The sequence below is a fragment of the Salvelinus fontinalis genome, chromosome 17, assembly GCF_029448725.1.
Source record: "Salvelinus fontinalis isolate EN_2023a chromosome 17, ASM2944872v1, whole genome shotgun sequence".
In the NCBI taxonomy this organism is placed as follows: Eukaryota; Metazoa; Chordata; class Actinopteri; order Salmoniformes; family Salmonidae; genus Salvelinus; species Salvelinus fontinalis.
This window is the reverse complement of record NC_074681.1, coordinates 5,997,037-6,013,202: the sequence shown is the minus strand read 5'-3', so window position 1 is coordinate 6,013,202 and position 16,166 is coordinate 5,997,037. Positions and strand designations below refer to the sequence as shown.

Genomic DNA, 16,166 nt, shown 5'->3' with positions numbered 1-16,166 from the left:
TAGAAACTAGGGCCTGTAGGACCTGCCTTGTTGATAGTGTTGTTAAGAAGGTAGAAACTAGGGCCTGTAGGACCTGCCTTGTTGATAGTGTTGTTAAGGTAGAAACTAGGGCCTGTAGGACCTGCCTTGTTGACAGTGTTGTTAAGAAGGTAGAAACTAGGGCCTGTAGGACCTGCCTTGTTGATAGTGTTGTTAAGAAGGTAGAAACCAGGGCCTGTAGGACCTGCCTTGTTGATAGTGTTGTTAAGAAGGCAGAGCAGCGCTTTATTATGGACAGACTTCTCCCCATCTTAGCTACTGTTATATCAACATGTTTTGACCATGACAGTTTACAATGCAGGGTTACTCCAAGCAGTTTAGTCACCTCAACTTGCTCAATGTCCACATGATTTATTACAAGATTTATTTGAAGTTTAGGGTTTAGTGAATGATTTGTCCCAAATACAATGCTTTTAGTTTTTTGAAATATTTAGGACTAACTTATTCCTTGCCACCCATTCTGAAACTAACAGCAGCTCTTTGTTAAGTCGCTATAGTAGCTGACGTGTATAGTGTTGACTCATCATAGACACTCTTTTCTACTAGACAGGTAAGTCTTTATCCACAATATAGCAGGAGGTGTAAAGCCATAACACCTACGTTTTTACAGCAGCAGACTATGATTGATAATGTCAAAAGCCACACTGAAGTCTAACAAAACAGGCCCCCCACAATCTTTGTATCATCAATTTCTCTCAGGCAATCATCAGTCATTTGTGTATGTGCTGTGCTTGTTGAATGTCCTTCCCTTTAAGCGTGCTGAAAGTCTGTTGTCAAACATAAAATAGCCTTGTATCTGATCAAACATAATTTTTTCCATACGGTTACTAAGAGTTGGTATCAGACTGATTGGTTGGCTATTTGAGCCAGTAAGGAGAGCTTTACTATTCTTGGGTAGCAGAATGACTTTAGCTTCCCTCCAGGCCTGAGGGAACACGCTCTCTAGTAGGTTTATATTGAAGATGTGGCAAATAGGAGTAACAATATCGTCCGCTATTATCCTCAGTAATTTCCATCCAGATTGTCAGACCCCAGGGGCTTGTAAATGTTGATTGACAGCAATCATTTGTTCACCTCTTCCACACTCACTTTATGGAATTCAAAATTAATTGTCAAAATTGTCTTTTATAATTTGGTCAGATATTCTTGGATGTGTAGTGTCACCATTTGTTGCTGGCATGTCATGCCTAAATTTGCTAATCTTGCCAATTAAAAAATCGTTATAGTAGTTGGCAACTGCATCACTTCTTCTTTTTATAAGAAACATTAATGTGTTGAAAATCCCAAATTGTTTGCATAGTCAACGTACACACAGCTCTGACACACACACTTACCCCACCAGACATGCCACCAGGGGTCTTTTCACAGTCCCCAAATCCAGAACAAATTCAACAAAACGTACCGTATTACATAGAGCCCTTATTGCATGGGAACTTCCATCTCATATTGCTCAAATAAACAGCAAACCTGGTTTCAATAAACAGATAAAGCAACACCTCACAGCACAACGCCTCTCCCCTATTGGACCTATTAGATAGTTTGTGTGTATGCATTGATATGTAGGCTACGTGTGTCTTTATAAAGGTATGTAGTTCTGTCCTTGAGCTGTTCTTCTCTATTGATGTTCTGTATTATGTTATGTTTCATGTATTGGGTGGACCCCAGGAAGAGTTAATTAGGATCCTAATAAAATACCAAATACCAAAATATCAGTGGGTTTTGTGATGAATGAGCCGTCCGGTGTAGGCCGTCATTGTAAATAAGAATTTGTTCTTAACTGACTTGCCTAGTTAAATAAAGGATAAATAAAAAATACATTCTATGAATGATGTAATGGAGTTTGCCATTTTGCCCAAAATTTCATTGAAGGTGATAGTTCTTTATTTCATTTATCTTTGTTTCATAGTATAGTTTCTTCTTCTTTTTATTCAGTTTAGTCACATGATTTCTCAATTTGCGGTACGTTTGCCAATCGGTTGTGCAGCCAGACTTATTTGCCATTCCTTTTGGCTCATCCCTCTCACCCACAAAATGTTTCAATTCCTCATCGATCCACAGGGATTTAAACAGTTTTTACAATCCTTTTCATAATGGGTGCGTGCTTATTAGTAACTGGGATAAGAAATTTCATAAATGTGTCAAGTGCAGTGTCTGTTTGCTCCTCATTACACACCACGGACCAACACATTTTCTTTACATCATCAACATAACAATCACTACCAAACGTATTGTATGACCTTTTCTACACTATATTAGGCCTTTTGAACTTGTGGTATGAAGGAGAGAACATTATGATAGTGAGGTCTATGCTCACCTTTCTGATGCTACGTTCTAGACGACATCCTACTGGTATAGAACGGTACTGACGCTCTCCTCTCAGAGATACATAGAGGACATCCTACTGGTATAGAACGGTACTGACGCTCTCCTCTCAGAGATTCATAGAGGACATCCTACTGGTATAGAACGGTACTGACGCTCTCCTCTCAGAGATACATAGAGGACATCCTACTGGTATAGAACGGCACTGACGCTCTCCTCTCAGAGATACATAGAGGACATCCTACTGGTATAGAACGGTACTGACGCTCTCCTCTCAGAGATACATAGAGGACATCCTACTGGTATAGAACGGCACTGACGCTCTCCTCTCAGAGATACATAGACGACATCCTACTGGTATAGAACGGTACTGACGCTCTCCTCTCAGAGATACATAGAGGACATCCTACTGGTATAGAACGGTACTGACGCTCTCCTCTCAGAGATACATAGAGGACATCCTACTGGTATAGAACGGTACTGACGCTCTCCTCTCAGAGATACATAGAGGACATCCTACTGGTATAGAACGGTACTGACGCTCTCCTCTCAGAGATACATAGAGGACATCCTACTGGTATAGAACGGTACTGACGCTCTCCTCTCAGAGATACATAGACGACATCCTACTGGTATAGAACGGTACTGACGCTCTCCTCTCAGAGATACATAGAGGACATCCTACTGGTATAGAACGGTACTGACGCTCTCCTCTCAGAGATACATAGACGACATCCTACTGGTATAGAACGGTACTGACGCTCTCCTCTCAGAGATACATAGAGGACATCCTACTGGTATAGAACGGTACTGACGCTCTCCTCTCAGAGATACATAGAGGACATCCTACTGGTATAGAACGGTACTGACGCTCTCCTCTCAGAGATACATAGAGGACATCCTACTGGTATAGAACGGTACTGACGCTCTCCTCTCAGAGATATATAGAGGACATCCTACTGGTATAGAACGGCACTGACACTCTCCTAGACATCCTGCTGGTAGGCTTGCATCACTGGGCAGCTCGCAGCTGGGTTTCCCTTTGTAATCCGTAAAAGTTTTCAAGCCCTACCACATCTGAAGAGCGTCAGAGCTGGTGTAGTATGATTCAATCTTAGTCCTGTATTGATGCTTTGCCTGTTTGATGGTTTGTCGGAGGGCATAGCGGGATTTCTTATAAGCGTCCGGATTAGTGCCCCGCTCCTTGAAAGCAGAAGCTCTGGCCTTTAGATCGGTGCGGATGTTGCCTGTAATCCATGGCTTCTGGTTGGGAAATGTACGTGGGGACATCATCGATGCACTTATTGATGAAGCCGCCTGACTGAGGTGGTGTACTCCTCAATGCCATTGGATGAATTCCTGAACATATTCCAGTCTGTGCTAGCAATACAGTCCTGTAGCTTAGCATCTGCGTCATCTGACCACTTCCGTATTGAGCGAGTCACTGGTACTTCCTGCTTTAGTTTTTGCTTGTAAGCAGGAATCGGGAGGATAGAATAATGTTCAGATTTGCCAAATGGAGGGTGAGGTAGAGCTTTGTATGTGTCTCTGTGTATGCAGTAAAGGTGGTCCAGAGTTTTCTTCCCCCTCTAGTTGCACATTTAACATGCTGATAGAAATTAGGTAAAACGGATTAAAGCCTGCATTAAAGTCCCCGGCGCTTCTGGATGAGCATTTTCTTGTTTCCTTATGGCCTTATACAGCTCATTGAGTGCGGTCTTAGTGCCAGCATCGGTTTGTAGTGGTAAATAGGCGGCTACGAATAATATAGATGAGAACTCTCTTGGTAGATTGTGTGGTCGACAGTTTATCATGTGGTACTCTACCTCAGGCGAGCAATACCGCAAGACTTCTTTAATATTAGACATCGGGCACCAGCAGTTATTGACAAATAGACACACACCCCCACCCTTCGTCTTACCAGACATAGCTGCTCTGTCCTGCCGAAGCACGGAGAAGCCAGCCAGCTCTATATTATCCATGTCGTTATTCTGCCGCGTCTCGGTGAAACACAAGATACTTTTTCTCCGCCTTTTCTACACGCTGATGACGGGGATTTGAGCCTTGTCTTGACAAAGCAGTATATCCTTTTGGTCAGACTCATTAAATAAAACATATTTTTCCAGTTTTAGGTTAGCAATCACTTTTCTGATGTCCAGAAGCTATTTTCGGTCATAATAGACGGTAGCAGCAACATTATGTACAAAATAAGTTACAAACAATGTGAAAAAACTAACAGAATAGCGCAGTTGGTTAGGAGCCCTTAAAACAGCAGCCCTCCCCTCCGACTGGATCTGAAAATGTCTCATGTCTTGCTGAATTTAATGACCCTGTACGCAATCTACAGAAAATGTCTGATGTGCGCTTTGAGCTCACAGCAAAAAAACAGAATAAAATGGAATTCAAACAATTCAACTGACCTGGGTTAATTAGTTGTTTAAAACCCCCCAAAATTACAGAAATGGATGTTAATCACTCAGCACTACTGGAACATCCTCAAATGGGATCCAAATCTACCAGAATTCACAATATTTCCCCCTCTCATTTGTTTACGTAAAGAGAGTTAAACCTGAGAAGAGGTAAACCTGAGAAGTGGTAAACCTGAGAAGTGGTAAACCTGAGAAGTGGTAAACCCGAGAAGAGTTAAACCTGAGAAGAGTTAAACCTGAGAAGAGGTAAACCTGAGAAGAGGTAAACCTGAGAAGAGGTAAACCTGAGAAGAGTTAAACCTGAGAAGAGTTAAACCTGAGAAGAGGTAAACCTGAGAAGAGGTAAACCTGAGAAGAAGTAGAGAATACTAAATCCAAAGCTTCATTAATTGTAGCACCACAAATGGCAATATACATGCTCAAATGCATCTGCAGGGCTGCTTCTATTGGTCAAACTAAACGAGCATTGAAACTTGGCATCGCAGGACGTAAGGCTGCAATTAGCAATGAAAACATGCCCTATGCTACTTCACGCCACTGCATCGAAGCCAACCACGGCTACATTCCTCCCTGCACGTTGTAGCCATAGAACACGTTCACATTTCACCAAGAGGATGTGACATCATCCACATTTCACCAAGAGGATGTGACATTATCCACATTTCACCGAGAGGATGTGACATCGTCCAGATTTTACAGAGAGGAAATGACATCGTACGTAAACTAAAACAAAGAGAGACATTCTGTCAGTATTCCTGAGACTCTGTGGATCCTTAAGGGGCTAAACAAGGATTTTTCGCTCTCCTCGTTTCTATAATGTTGTTGCCTTGATTATTTTTTGATGTCTCTGTGTCTCCGAATTCCTCAGGAGGGATGATAGAGTTGGAAGGCAGCACCCCTGCCATTAAGCCCCATCCCCGGCATCTGTCCAGCTCTCTCTTTACGACTAAGTTAATTAAAACCACAAACAGACTGGCACAGATGGTAATGATACTCTCACACACAAGGTAATGACACCTACTACTGCCATATAAAATAGATTTACTGACAGTTGTATAATAGACCTTTGTATTCTATTTGTCCTCTCCTGGTGACATCAGATTCAGTCATGTTTCAGAACCATGGACAGCTCATGTTTCAGAACCATGGACTGCTCATGTTTCAGAATGATGGACAGATCGTGTTTCAGAACCATGGACTGATCATGTTTCAGAATGATGGACAGATCGTGTTTCAGAACCATGGACTGATCATGTTTCAGAACCATGGACAGATCGTGTTTCAGAATGATGGACAGATCGTGTTTCAGAACCATGGACTGATCATGTTTCAGAATGATGGACAGATCATGTTTCAGAACCATGGACAGCTCATGTTTCAGTACCATGGACAGCTCATGTTTCAGTACCATGGACAGCTCATGTTTCAGAGCCATGGACAGATCGTGTTTCAGAACCATGGACAGTGTCGTAGAAAATCACTTCAAATATAACTCTTACAAGAACTTTGTGAACTCAAATAAGATTTTTAATACAAATTGTATCACAATCTGGAATGTCCGCGGAACACACCCCGCGGCACACACACCGCGGAACACCCACCGCGGAACCCCAGCTACTCTATTTATCCACACATAGTATTCAAGCTTCCTACTTGTTCACGCCCAATAACGCCCACATCTGCTCTCAGCTAGACTACAATGGTGGCCGGACCCTCCATCCTAGTGTGTCAGCATAATGTGTCAATGTACTCTTTGTTTTGTTTGCCTTTATTGGAATCAGCAGATTCTGTCTTATAAACCTCTGTTTAGAAGCAGCTGACTATGGATCCCTCTATCTTTAGTGTGTCAGCATAATGTGTCAATGTACTCTTTGTTCAGTTTGCCTTTATTGGAATCAGCAGATTCTGTACTATACGCCTTCTTTTTAGAAGGAGCTGACTATGGGTCCTTTTTATCATTAGTGTGTCAGGTCAGCAGACCATGTGTCTCCCCCTTTCATTAATGTGTCCAATTGTCTTAGGCATATTTCTCTAGTATGTGTCTTATTGGAATTGTCAGACTATATGTCTCTTCTACCATTAGCATCCAGTTGCCTTATGTTACTACTACAATCCCCCCTCTGGGGCTATTTAGCCACATAAATGATACAAATAAGACTTTGGGATAGTAAAAGAAAATACCTATGATAAACAAGAAAATACAAAAAATAAAAACAAAGTGAAGCATATAAACCAACTAGACCAAACATCTCCAATGTGAAATAGGAGTAAAAGATCTAATCAGAAACATAAAAAAAACAAAAACTAACTAGACCAAACATCTCCAATTGTCATAAAAGTAATAGATCAAATTTGGTATAAAAAATATAAGGATAAAATATTACATATTTGATGAAGCATGAGATATATCTAATTCTGTTGCTTTTTCAATGTTCTTATCTTGAGGTAGATCATTAGAGTTTATCAGAAAGTTTCAAATATCAGTAAAAACTCTCCTGACTGATGTCTCAGATTGCTTTGTTGGCACGGTGGTCTGCTTGGTAAGGGCAGTCGATGTCATCTAGTGGTAGCTACTGTGGTCGTCACAGCAGCCGCCACCCTTGTTGTTGTCACAGGTTCTTCCTGTTCAGGTGCAGGGGTAGGTCTTCACCTTCCACTGGTTCAATCTTGTTCATGATGAGCACCTACTCGTCTTTTTCTTTGATTCATGTCAGGTCACATCCTTTCGGGTCCCAAACGACTTCTCCCTTTGTTTGGTGATCTGTCCATCCACTGAGTGCAATCTCCGATAAGGGTTTGATCCTTATGATTGAGATAGACTTCAGTTCTCCTGCTTCTGTTATACATTGAGGTGGAACATAGATTCTAACCTTGTCAGTCTTTTTGGATTGTTCGGCTGATTCCATTCTTCTCTTCCTGCTCCCACCATACATCTTGATTGTGCATTAGTCTGTTGTTTCTATACTAGCATTCACTGTTGCTTCTGTTATGTCAATGTCATTATTCTTTTGTTGTTCTAACATCAATTGTCTGTAAAGGAGACCATTCAAAAGTTTAAAAGTCAATTGTGGGGAAATCCCCATTTTCTTCAGCTTGCAGGACTTTTCCTCCTCTTTCTTCACCTGAGGCTCCCTCCTCAGGCCGGACTTAACTTCCATCTGGAAGGTTTCAATTTTTTATAGGGAAAAGATGTTCTCATTCTGTGCCATGTGAGGCCTCTCCTCCTCTTCTGGGTGCATTAGTCGGTGCACTTGTCGTATTTTGGCTTTCACTTGATTTGCTGTTTTCTTGGCTCCTCCCTGGCGTCTCAATCGTTTCCGCTGCTCCTGCTCCCTCCAGGCTCCCTCCTGGTGAATCAGCATCCTCAGTGTCCTCATCTCTATGTGGTTGTATCCTTCTCTCTGTTGGGACTCAGCTGCAGTGGTTCAGATGGTACCACGTCTGGCTTCTTTTCACTTGGACGGCCGTTCTTGTTGCTTTGGCCACCTCATAGGGTCCATCTCTCCTCGGTTGATCCCACTTCCTCCGGATCCCTCCAACGTGGACTAGATCTCCTGGTACCACTGAGAGAGGTCCTTCTGGTCCCCTTGGATCATCAGACGCAGAACCTCTCATCCTGGTTCAGGTTTCTGCCTACTTTCTGTGAAGCATTCATACTTAGAGACTTATGGCCTCTGTTCTAAGATTGCACCATACATCCTCTTACTTCCATCACTCATCACACAACAAACAGACATTCCAGCTGAAGCTGGCGAACCCCTCTCCTTCTGGTTTCCTAAACATAAGACTTGGAAAACAACAGACAAAACATAACAGCATTGACAATGTTATGTGTTATGCATAAATATGTTCATGCAAACTGAAATCTGAGACCATGACAATTCCCACTCTCTCTTTACCTGACTCTATGCCTCCAGGATACTTTTCTGCTGGACTCCACAAAAATAAAAGCCCTAAAAAGCTTCCTCATGCTTCCACCCAGTCTTCCCCTTTCGGCCACAGGTTCTGAGAGGTGTTCCCAAATCATGTCATTTTTACTTAGTTTCCCATCTACTCCATTTCAACTGATAATCATGTGCATAACCTACAATTAACATTCTCTCTTCTTGAATTAATTCAACACTGTATATGCTTTCATATCAATCCCTTTAACATGTTTGTTTAGAGTATAATATCCTATCATCCATTCTCTTTCACATGATGTATTAAAAATAAAACATGTAGCCTCCAAACTCAACCCAGTATGTCTATAGTGGAATCTAATCTCTCTCTCTTTCTCTCTCTGATTCCACATCCTCTGTCATGGTGTTTTCAAGCTCACCCATTATTCAGCTGGACCTTACTTCTCGTGAGACTTATGCACCCACCAAAGAGAGACATAAAGAACTTTACCACTGCAGTGTTGTAAGAAGTATACCACCAGCCTGGTGTATCTTGATGTACACTCAGTCTCCAGAATGCAGCCCAAGCCCTTCCATTTCTGGCTGTTTTTTCCTGAGGACATACACACTAACACATGGGTTATTTCCTGACAACATTAGCAAGATCACTAAATCTTAATTTTTAATAACAGCCCTATGTAACCATTCTGCCTCAAATACCTGGCCTCCTGCCACAGAAATATTCATAATGATAGTTAAATGATGGTCCCTACGGCAACTGCTGTAAAATAACATGTAATCAGTCAAGCGTCTTCCAGTTGGAAGAATATCCAATCCTAACAAAACTATGTCATAAGTTTCTTAAACTTTTGCTCTAATGTTCAAAATGCCACCACTTATTCTTTTTACCATATCTTTAGATATGTGAATTGTTCTATTTACTTTTAGAATTGTCCCTATATTTTACACAGCCAGCTATCTTTCCTTTTCTGTGAATTATCTCTATTTTTATACATATTTCTAGAAATAACACCCCTTTACTACCATTACCTTCATTTATAAGTCCCCTAACCCATAACTGCCATTGTTTGATACATACTTAAAACATCCTTAAGTCAATTTATATATCATTTATATCAGTCCCTCCTCAGGAACATATACACAACCTTATGTTCCTCAAAACAAAAATAAATTGACCAAACGAGAAAAAGAGAAATTAAAATAAAAAATAAAAAAAAATAAAAAAAAAAATAATAATAATAATTGCACATTTGCAATATTACCACTATTTGTAATGTAATGGAAAACGTCCATCCGTTTCATTCTATGCCAATGTTATTGTTGGTCTCTTTCTTCTTCATTCATGGGTATCTTCGCACAACAGACTACCTATTTATTCAATTGAACATTACATTTTATCATCCCAATTCCAATGACATTATAAAACGAAAGAAACAAAAAATCTTTAATCTAAAATTCTGTAAGTTCTGTCAACCTCCTTGTCTCAGGATTAGTTTCCAGAGCTTCCCTAAGCCTATTAACGTTAAACAGTTCTATATCCAAATAACTAAACAGTTATATTTTTTATTTTATACATTTTCCAACCCAATATTCATGATAACAATCCTTAGTGTTTACTTTAACTCAAATTTGACCTTATCTATTCAATACACAACATCCCTTTAATAATTAACATTTATACTAAACACTTTAAATACCAGTACTATCTATTTTCCCAATAGCCCTTTTGTCTCAGTTTCTCTCATGAGTGGCCTGATAATATTATACAGTTTGAATAGAGTCTAGTGTCTTAAACATTTTATAAGTATATCCCACCTGTTCCAACAATTTCTAGTAAAAGGTGATCAGTCTTTCACAAGAAATTCCTAGGATTCAGGGCATTTTGAGACCATTAATATGTTTCCACTCCCCCTTTCTTTAGGAGCAACTTAAATACATTTTTCAAAAACATGTTCATCCTTTTGCATACCCAATTTGAAACTGAATTGGAAAAAACCCTTCCAATAAACCTACTAATGTATATTCATTCCCAGTACATGGTGCACTTAGTAGTAAATCATAAGCCAATAATCGCAAAGGGACTGGACTCACTCATCCAGAACTCCATGTTTTAGCCTTATCCAGATATTTTTATTTTTAAAGCGGCTGACTTTAATTAACTGCTTTCCACAGTAATGCAGTCTCCAATGACATTGTTGACCAGAGAAGATTAAAAAACCCTTTTTTTCCCTTATTCTTTCTGGAAAAGAAAGTGTACATATTGTTAATATTCACAACGTTACCTTTTAGTCAGCAAACCAATAATTTTACTTATCCATAGATTTTATTCTAAAGCGTCTTTAACAGTTCCAGAGAATTGTGGTATAGAATGTCTAACAATTAAAATTCCATCGTTATTTTACTAGATGTCAAACGTGATCCAATACTTCTTCTTGACCACATATAAACTGTAATCTCTATGAAACACTCATTGTTCGCTCAGAGACTATACACCGACAAGTAAAAAATTCCATTCTCACTAACCTCAAACCAATTAGTTGTTTGTTATTTTGACAAGGAAATAAACTCTTGTATAGCGGCATTTCCTACTACCGCACTAAGTTCTAATGTACACTACCCGATATACCTATATCCAGAACAGAGAGCTATTTTCTTATTGGTTCTTAGATCTTGTCAATAGTTCTGCCAATCACCCGCACGTCTGCGAGGACTAGAGGAACCACACACACAACCTCATCGCAATGTATTTTCTGATGATAGAATGTTGACATCAGAACGCCTACAAATCGAGCTTCACATTTTGGTCCCATGCGACTATTTATTTATTTATTTTTCCTAAATACTCCCATGTATTTCTACACCTTTTATTTACTATTTTTCCGAGTTAGAGCCAATCTCCTTTCCAATTAATAATTCATTTGTCACATCACTTAATTTTTTTTATCGAAGCCTACTCTATACAGTACATACATTATTTCTGAATACTACAGCATCAACTCTACTCTGTCACAGGAGAGCTGCGCGCTCCCTCTCCTGGACGTTCTGCCTACATACACACACAACTCATCTTTCCTTCCTAATCTTCTATTTTTACACAGATCTACTCATTTCTTACAACATTATCATTCATCCTTTTATGTTTCATCCGTTCATTCAATCCCTTTGTTTTTACCTCAAAACAACTCAGTCTTTCTTTATTGACTTAATTCACTTCCTTCTACATAAGCCTAGACTTCTACAATATGACGAGACTACTGTCTAATCGGATCAGCTTGTCTTCATATCCTATTCAACCCCCAATACTTATCTTTTCTTCTATTCTTAGAGTAGTATTGTGGCGTGACCTACTGAATTACCAAACCCTGGTAGCTAGACAGAGCGGTTTTTTATTCGCAGGATTTCTTTTGCATTTGAACGCCGCACAATCGGGCCAACGTTTTTCCTGCACCTACTACTTCACTCAAACAGTCCTCCTTTCAGAGCGGAAACTATGAATATTTATTTAACTACTGATTTATGTTTTGACCGTATAAGTTACTTTTGCAGTTGAACGCCGCACAATCGGGCCAACGTTTTCCTACAACCTACCGATTTATGCTTTGACCGTATAAGTTACTTTTGCAGTTGAACGCCGCACAATCGGGCTAACGTTTTCCTACAACCTACTGTTTTATGCTTTGACTGTATAAGCTACTTTTGCAGTTGAACGCCGCACAATCGGGCTAACGTTTTCCTACAACCTACTGTTTTATGCTTTGACTGTATAAGCTACTTTTTCAGTTGAACGCCGCACAATCGGGCTAACGTTTTCCTACAACCTACTGTTTTATGCTTTGACTGTATAAGCTACTTTTTCAGTTGAACGCCGCACAATCGGGCTAACGTTTTCCTACAACCTACTGTTTTATGCTTTGACTGTATAAACTACTTGTTGTAGCCCTGCGCCTGAGCCCAGCCGCTCAACTAGAGAGTACAAACAGTTGCGCCGATCAGCCCACACAAGGCTGCTCAAAATGAATGGTCCGACGAGAGGGGCAGTCCGAATCACACACACCCGACACGAGTCGCCCGCTCAGGTTGACTGAGGTGTGTTTACGCACATCCCAAAACAGATCCTGATACGGTCGAACCCGGCCAAGCAGAATCAGACGGAACAACTCCCCCAATCAAACCAGACACATGAACCTGTCTCGAGCAGTCCAACCAGAACAAATGCCCGCTCCCCCCAGCCAAACACCCGACACAATCAAAGTTCACAGTTCCAGTTCACTCAATCTCTAGACATGCGCATTCATACAAAACCCAAACTCACACATGCATGCACATTTATTTGAATTCAAAAGTTCTTTCGTTTTTATCGTTTTTAGGAAATTTGAGAGAGAGACCTACATGACATTCCTCCCGCTGAGACAGGACTCTGAAGCAATCTACACAAACATTTCAACTATTGTAAGAACTTGCTTACCGTATATAGTTGGGTGGCCACCTCTGTTTGTTTAGATTGTCCAAAGAACCCATCATCAGCCAAGAACGTCCCAGTCCCTATCAGCTCCTGGCAAGCTCGCCAATTATGTCGTAGAAAATCACTTCAAATATAACTCTTACAAGAACTTTGTGAACTCAAATAAGATTTTTAATACAAATTGTATCACAATCTGGAATGTCCGCGGAACACCCCCCGCGGCACACACACCGCGGAACACCCACCGCGGAACCCCCCTCCTCAGAACTCCAGCTACTCTATTTATCCACACATAGTATTCAAGCTTCCTACTTGTTCACGCCCAATAACGCCCACATCTGCTCTCAGCTAGACTACAATGGTGGCCGGACCCTCCATCCTAGTGTGTCAGCATAATGTGTCAATGTACTCTTTGTTTTGTTTGCCTTTATTGGAATCAGCAGATTCTGTCTTATAAACCTCTGTTTAGAAGCAGCTGACTATGGATCCCTCTATCTTTAGTGTGTCAGCATAATGTGTCAATGTACTCTTTGTTCAGTTTGCCTTTATTGGAATCAGCAGATTCTGTACTATACGCCTTCTTTTTAGAAGGAGCTGACTATGGGTCCTTTTTATCATTAGTGTGTCAGGTCAGCAGACCATGTGTCTCCCCCTTTCATTAATGTGTCCAATTGTCTTAGGCATATTTCTCTAGTATGTGTCTTATTGGAATTGTCAGACTATATGTCTCTTCTACCATTAGCATCCAGTTGCCTTATGTTACTACTACAACAGCAGCTCAGTTAACAAACCCACTGTACCACACTTACCATTAGCTCTCCATTAGGACGTCTGTCCTAACTCTCTATCAGGACGTCTGTCCTAGCTCTCTATCAGGACGTCTGTCCTAACTCTCTATCAGGACGTCTGTCCTAGCTCTCTATCAGGACGTCTGTCCTAACTCTCTATCAGGACGTCTGTCCTAACTCTCTATCAGGACGTCTGTCCTAACTCTCTATCAGGACGTCTGTCCTAACTCTCTATCAGGACGTCTGTCCTAGCTCTCCATTAGGACGTCTGTCCTAACTCTCCATCAGGACGTCTGTCCTAGCTCTCCATCAGGACGTCTGTCCTAGCTCTCTATCAGGACGTCTGTCCTAGCTCTCTATCAGGACGTCTGTCCTAACTCTCTATTAGGACGTCTGTCCTAACTCTCCATCAGGACGTCTGTCCTAACTCTCTATCAGGACGTCTGTCCTAACTCTCTATTAGGACGTCTGTCCTAACTCTCCATCAGGACGTCTGTCCTAACTCTCTATCAGGACGTCTGTCCTAGCTCTCTATCAGAACGTCTGTCCACCTCTTTCTTAGAAGACTGAAAGGTAAAAAAAAATAGAACCTGCGTACGGCAGTGTGTCTAGAAGGTTCTGGTTTTGGCAGGAACAACTATGGTTGGCTTTAAATGGTTTAATCACTGTTTATGATATATGACTGTCTCCTCTCTCTACCAACCAGGAGGAAGAGGAGAAGCTGAGCCCTGATGACAACGTCCTGTTGGATGAGGACTTTGAGGCTGGGTACGAGGCTGGAGAAGAGGAGGAGGAAGAGATGGAGGAGGAAGAGGAGGAAGAGGAGGAGGAGGAGAGCAACAAGATGAAGATTCTGCGTCACATAGCGGGCGTGGCGTCTAAAGTGAAGGAGATCATTGGGAATCTGATAACCACCGCAGGAAAAGTGGTGGTCACTATACTGTTAGGACTCACAGGTCAGTGTTTCTCAGTGAGAGAGAGGAATCAGCCCCTGCACTACACTCATCACTCAAAACACTTATTTATATTTATTATTTATATTTATTATTTATATTTATTAAAATGACTATTGAGTCGTTCCAAATCAAAAAGCAAAAAAATAATAAAAACGTTTCAGGAATGCTTCTCTTATCTGTTTCTAACTACACAAATCTGACATGGTGGGTGTCATGTCTTGCTGAATTGAATGACCCTGTACGCAAACTAGCGCCAACAGATGTTGTCAGGAAAAACTCCTGGTCCTATCCAATACAGTATACTTCAATGCTGCCATCTCAAACACTGTGTAGCCAAATATATACAGTGGGGTAAAAAAGTATTTAGTCAGCCACCAATTGTGCAAGTTCTCCCACTTAAAAAGATCAGAGAGGCCTGTAATTTTCATCATAGGTACACTTCAACTATGACAGACAAAATGAGAAAGAAAAATCCAGAAAATCACATTGTAGGATTTTTAATGAATTTATTTGCAAATTATGGTGGAAAATAAGTATTTGATCACCTACAAACAAGCAAGATTTCTGGCTCTCACAGACCTGTAACTTCTTCTTTAAGAGGCTCCTCTGTCCTCCACTCGTTACCTGTATTAATGGCACCTGTTTGAACTTGTTATCAGTATAAAAGACACCTGTCCACAACCTCAAACAGTCACACTCCAAACTCCACTATGGCCAAGACCAAAGAGCTGTCAAAGGACACCAGAAATAAAATTGTAGACCTGCACCAGGCTGGGAAGACTGAATCTGCAATAGGTAAGCAGCTTGGTTTGAAGAAATCAACTGTGGGAGCAATTATTAGGAAATGGAAGACATACAAGACCACTGATAATCTCCCTCAATCTGGGGCTCCACACAAGATCTCACCCCGTGGGGTCAAAATGATCACAAGAACGGTGAGCAAAAATCCCAGAACCACACGGGGGGACCTAGTGAATGACCTGCATCGAGCTGGGACCAAAGTAACAAAGCCTACCATCAGTAACACACTACGCCGCCAGGGACTCAAATCCTGCAGTGCCAGACGTGTCCCCCTGCTTAAGCCAGTACATGTCCAGGCCTGTCTGAAGTTTGCTAGAGAGCATTTGGATGATCCAGAAGAAGATTGGGAGAATGTCATATGGTCAGATGAAAGCAAAATATAACTTTTTGGTAAAAACTCAACTCGTCGTGTTTGGAGGACAAAGAATGCTGAGTTGCATCCAAAGAACACCATACCTACTGTGAAG

At 41.0% G+C, this 16,166-nt stretch overlaps 1 protein-coding gene across 1 annotated transcript in view; it reads left to right on the top strand.

Moving 5' to 3' along the window:
- The window catches only part of LOC129814522 (piezo-type mechanosensitive ion channel component 2-like), a 160,752-nt gene that overhangs the window by 82,029 nt on the left and 62,557 nt on the right, over positions 1-16,166 (top strand). Inside the window, exon 7 of the mRNA XM_055867708.1 lies at positions 14,649-14,898. Coding sequence (XP_055723683.1) covers positions 14,649-14,898 — 250 coding nt within the window. The remainder of the gene's footprint in view (positions 1-14,648; positions 14,899-16,166) is intronic.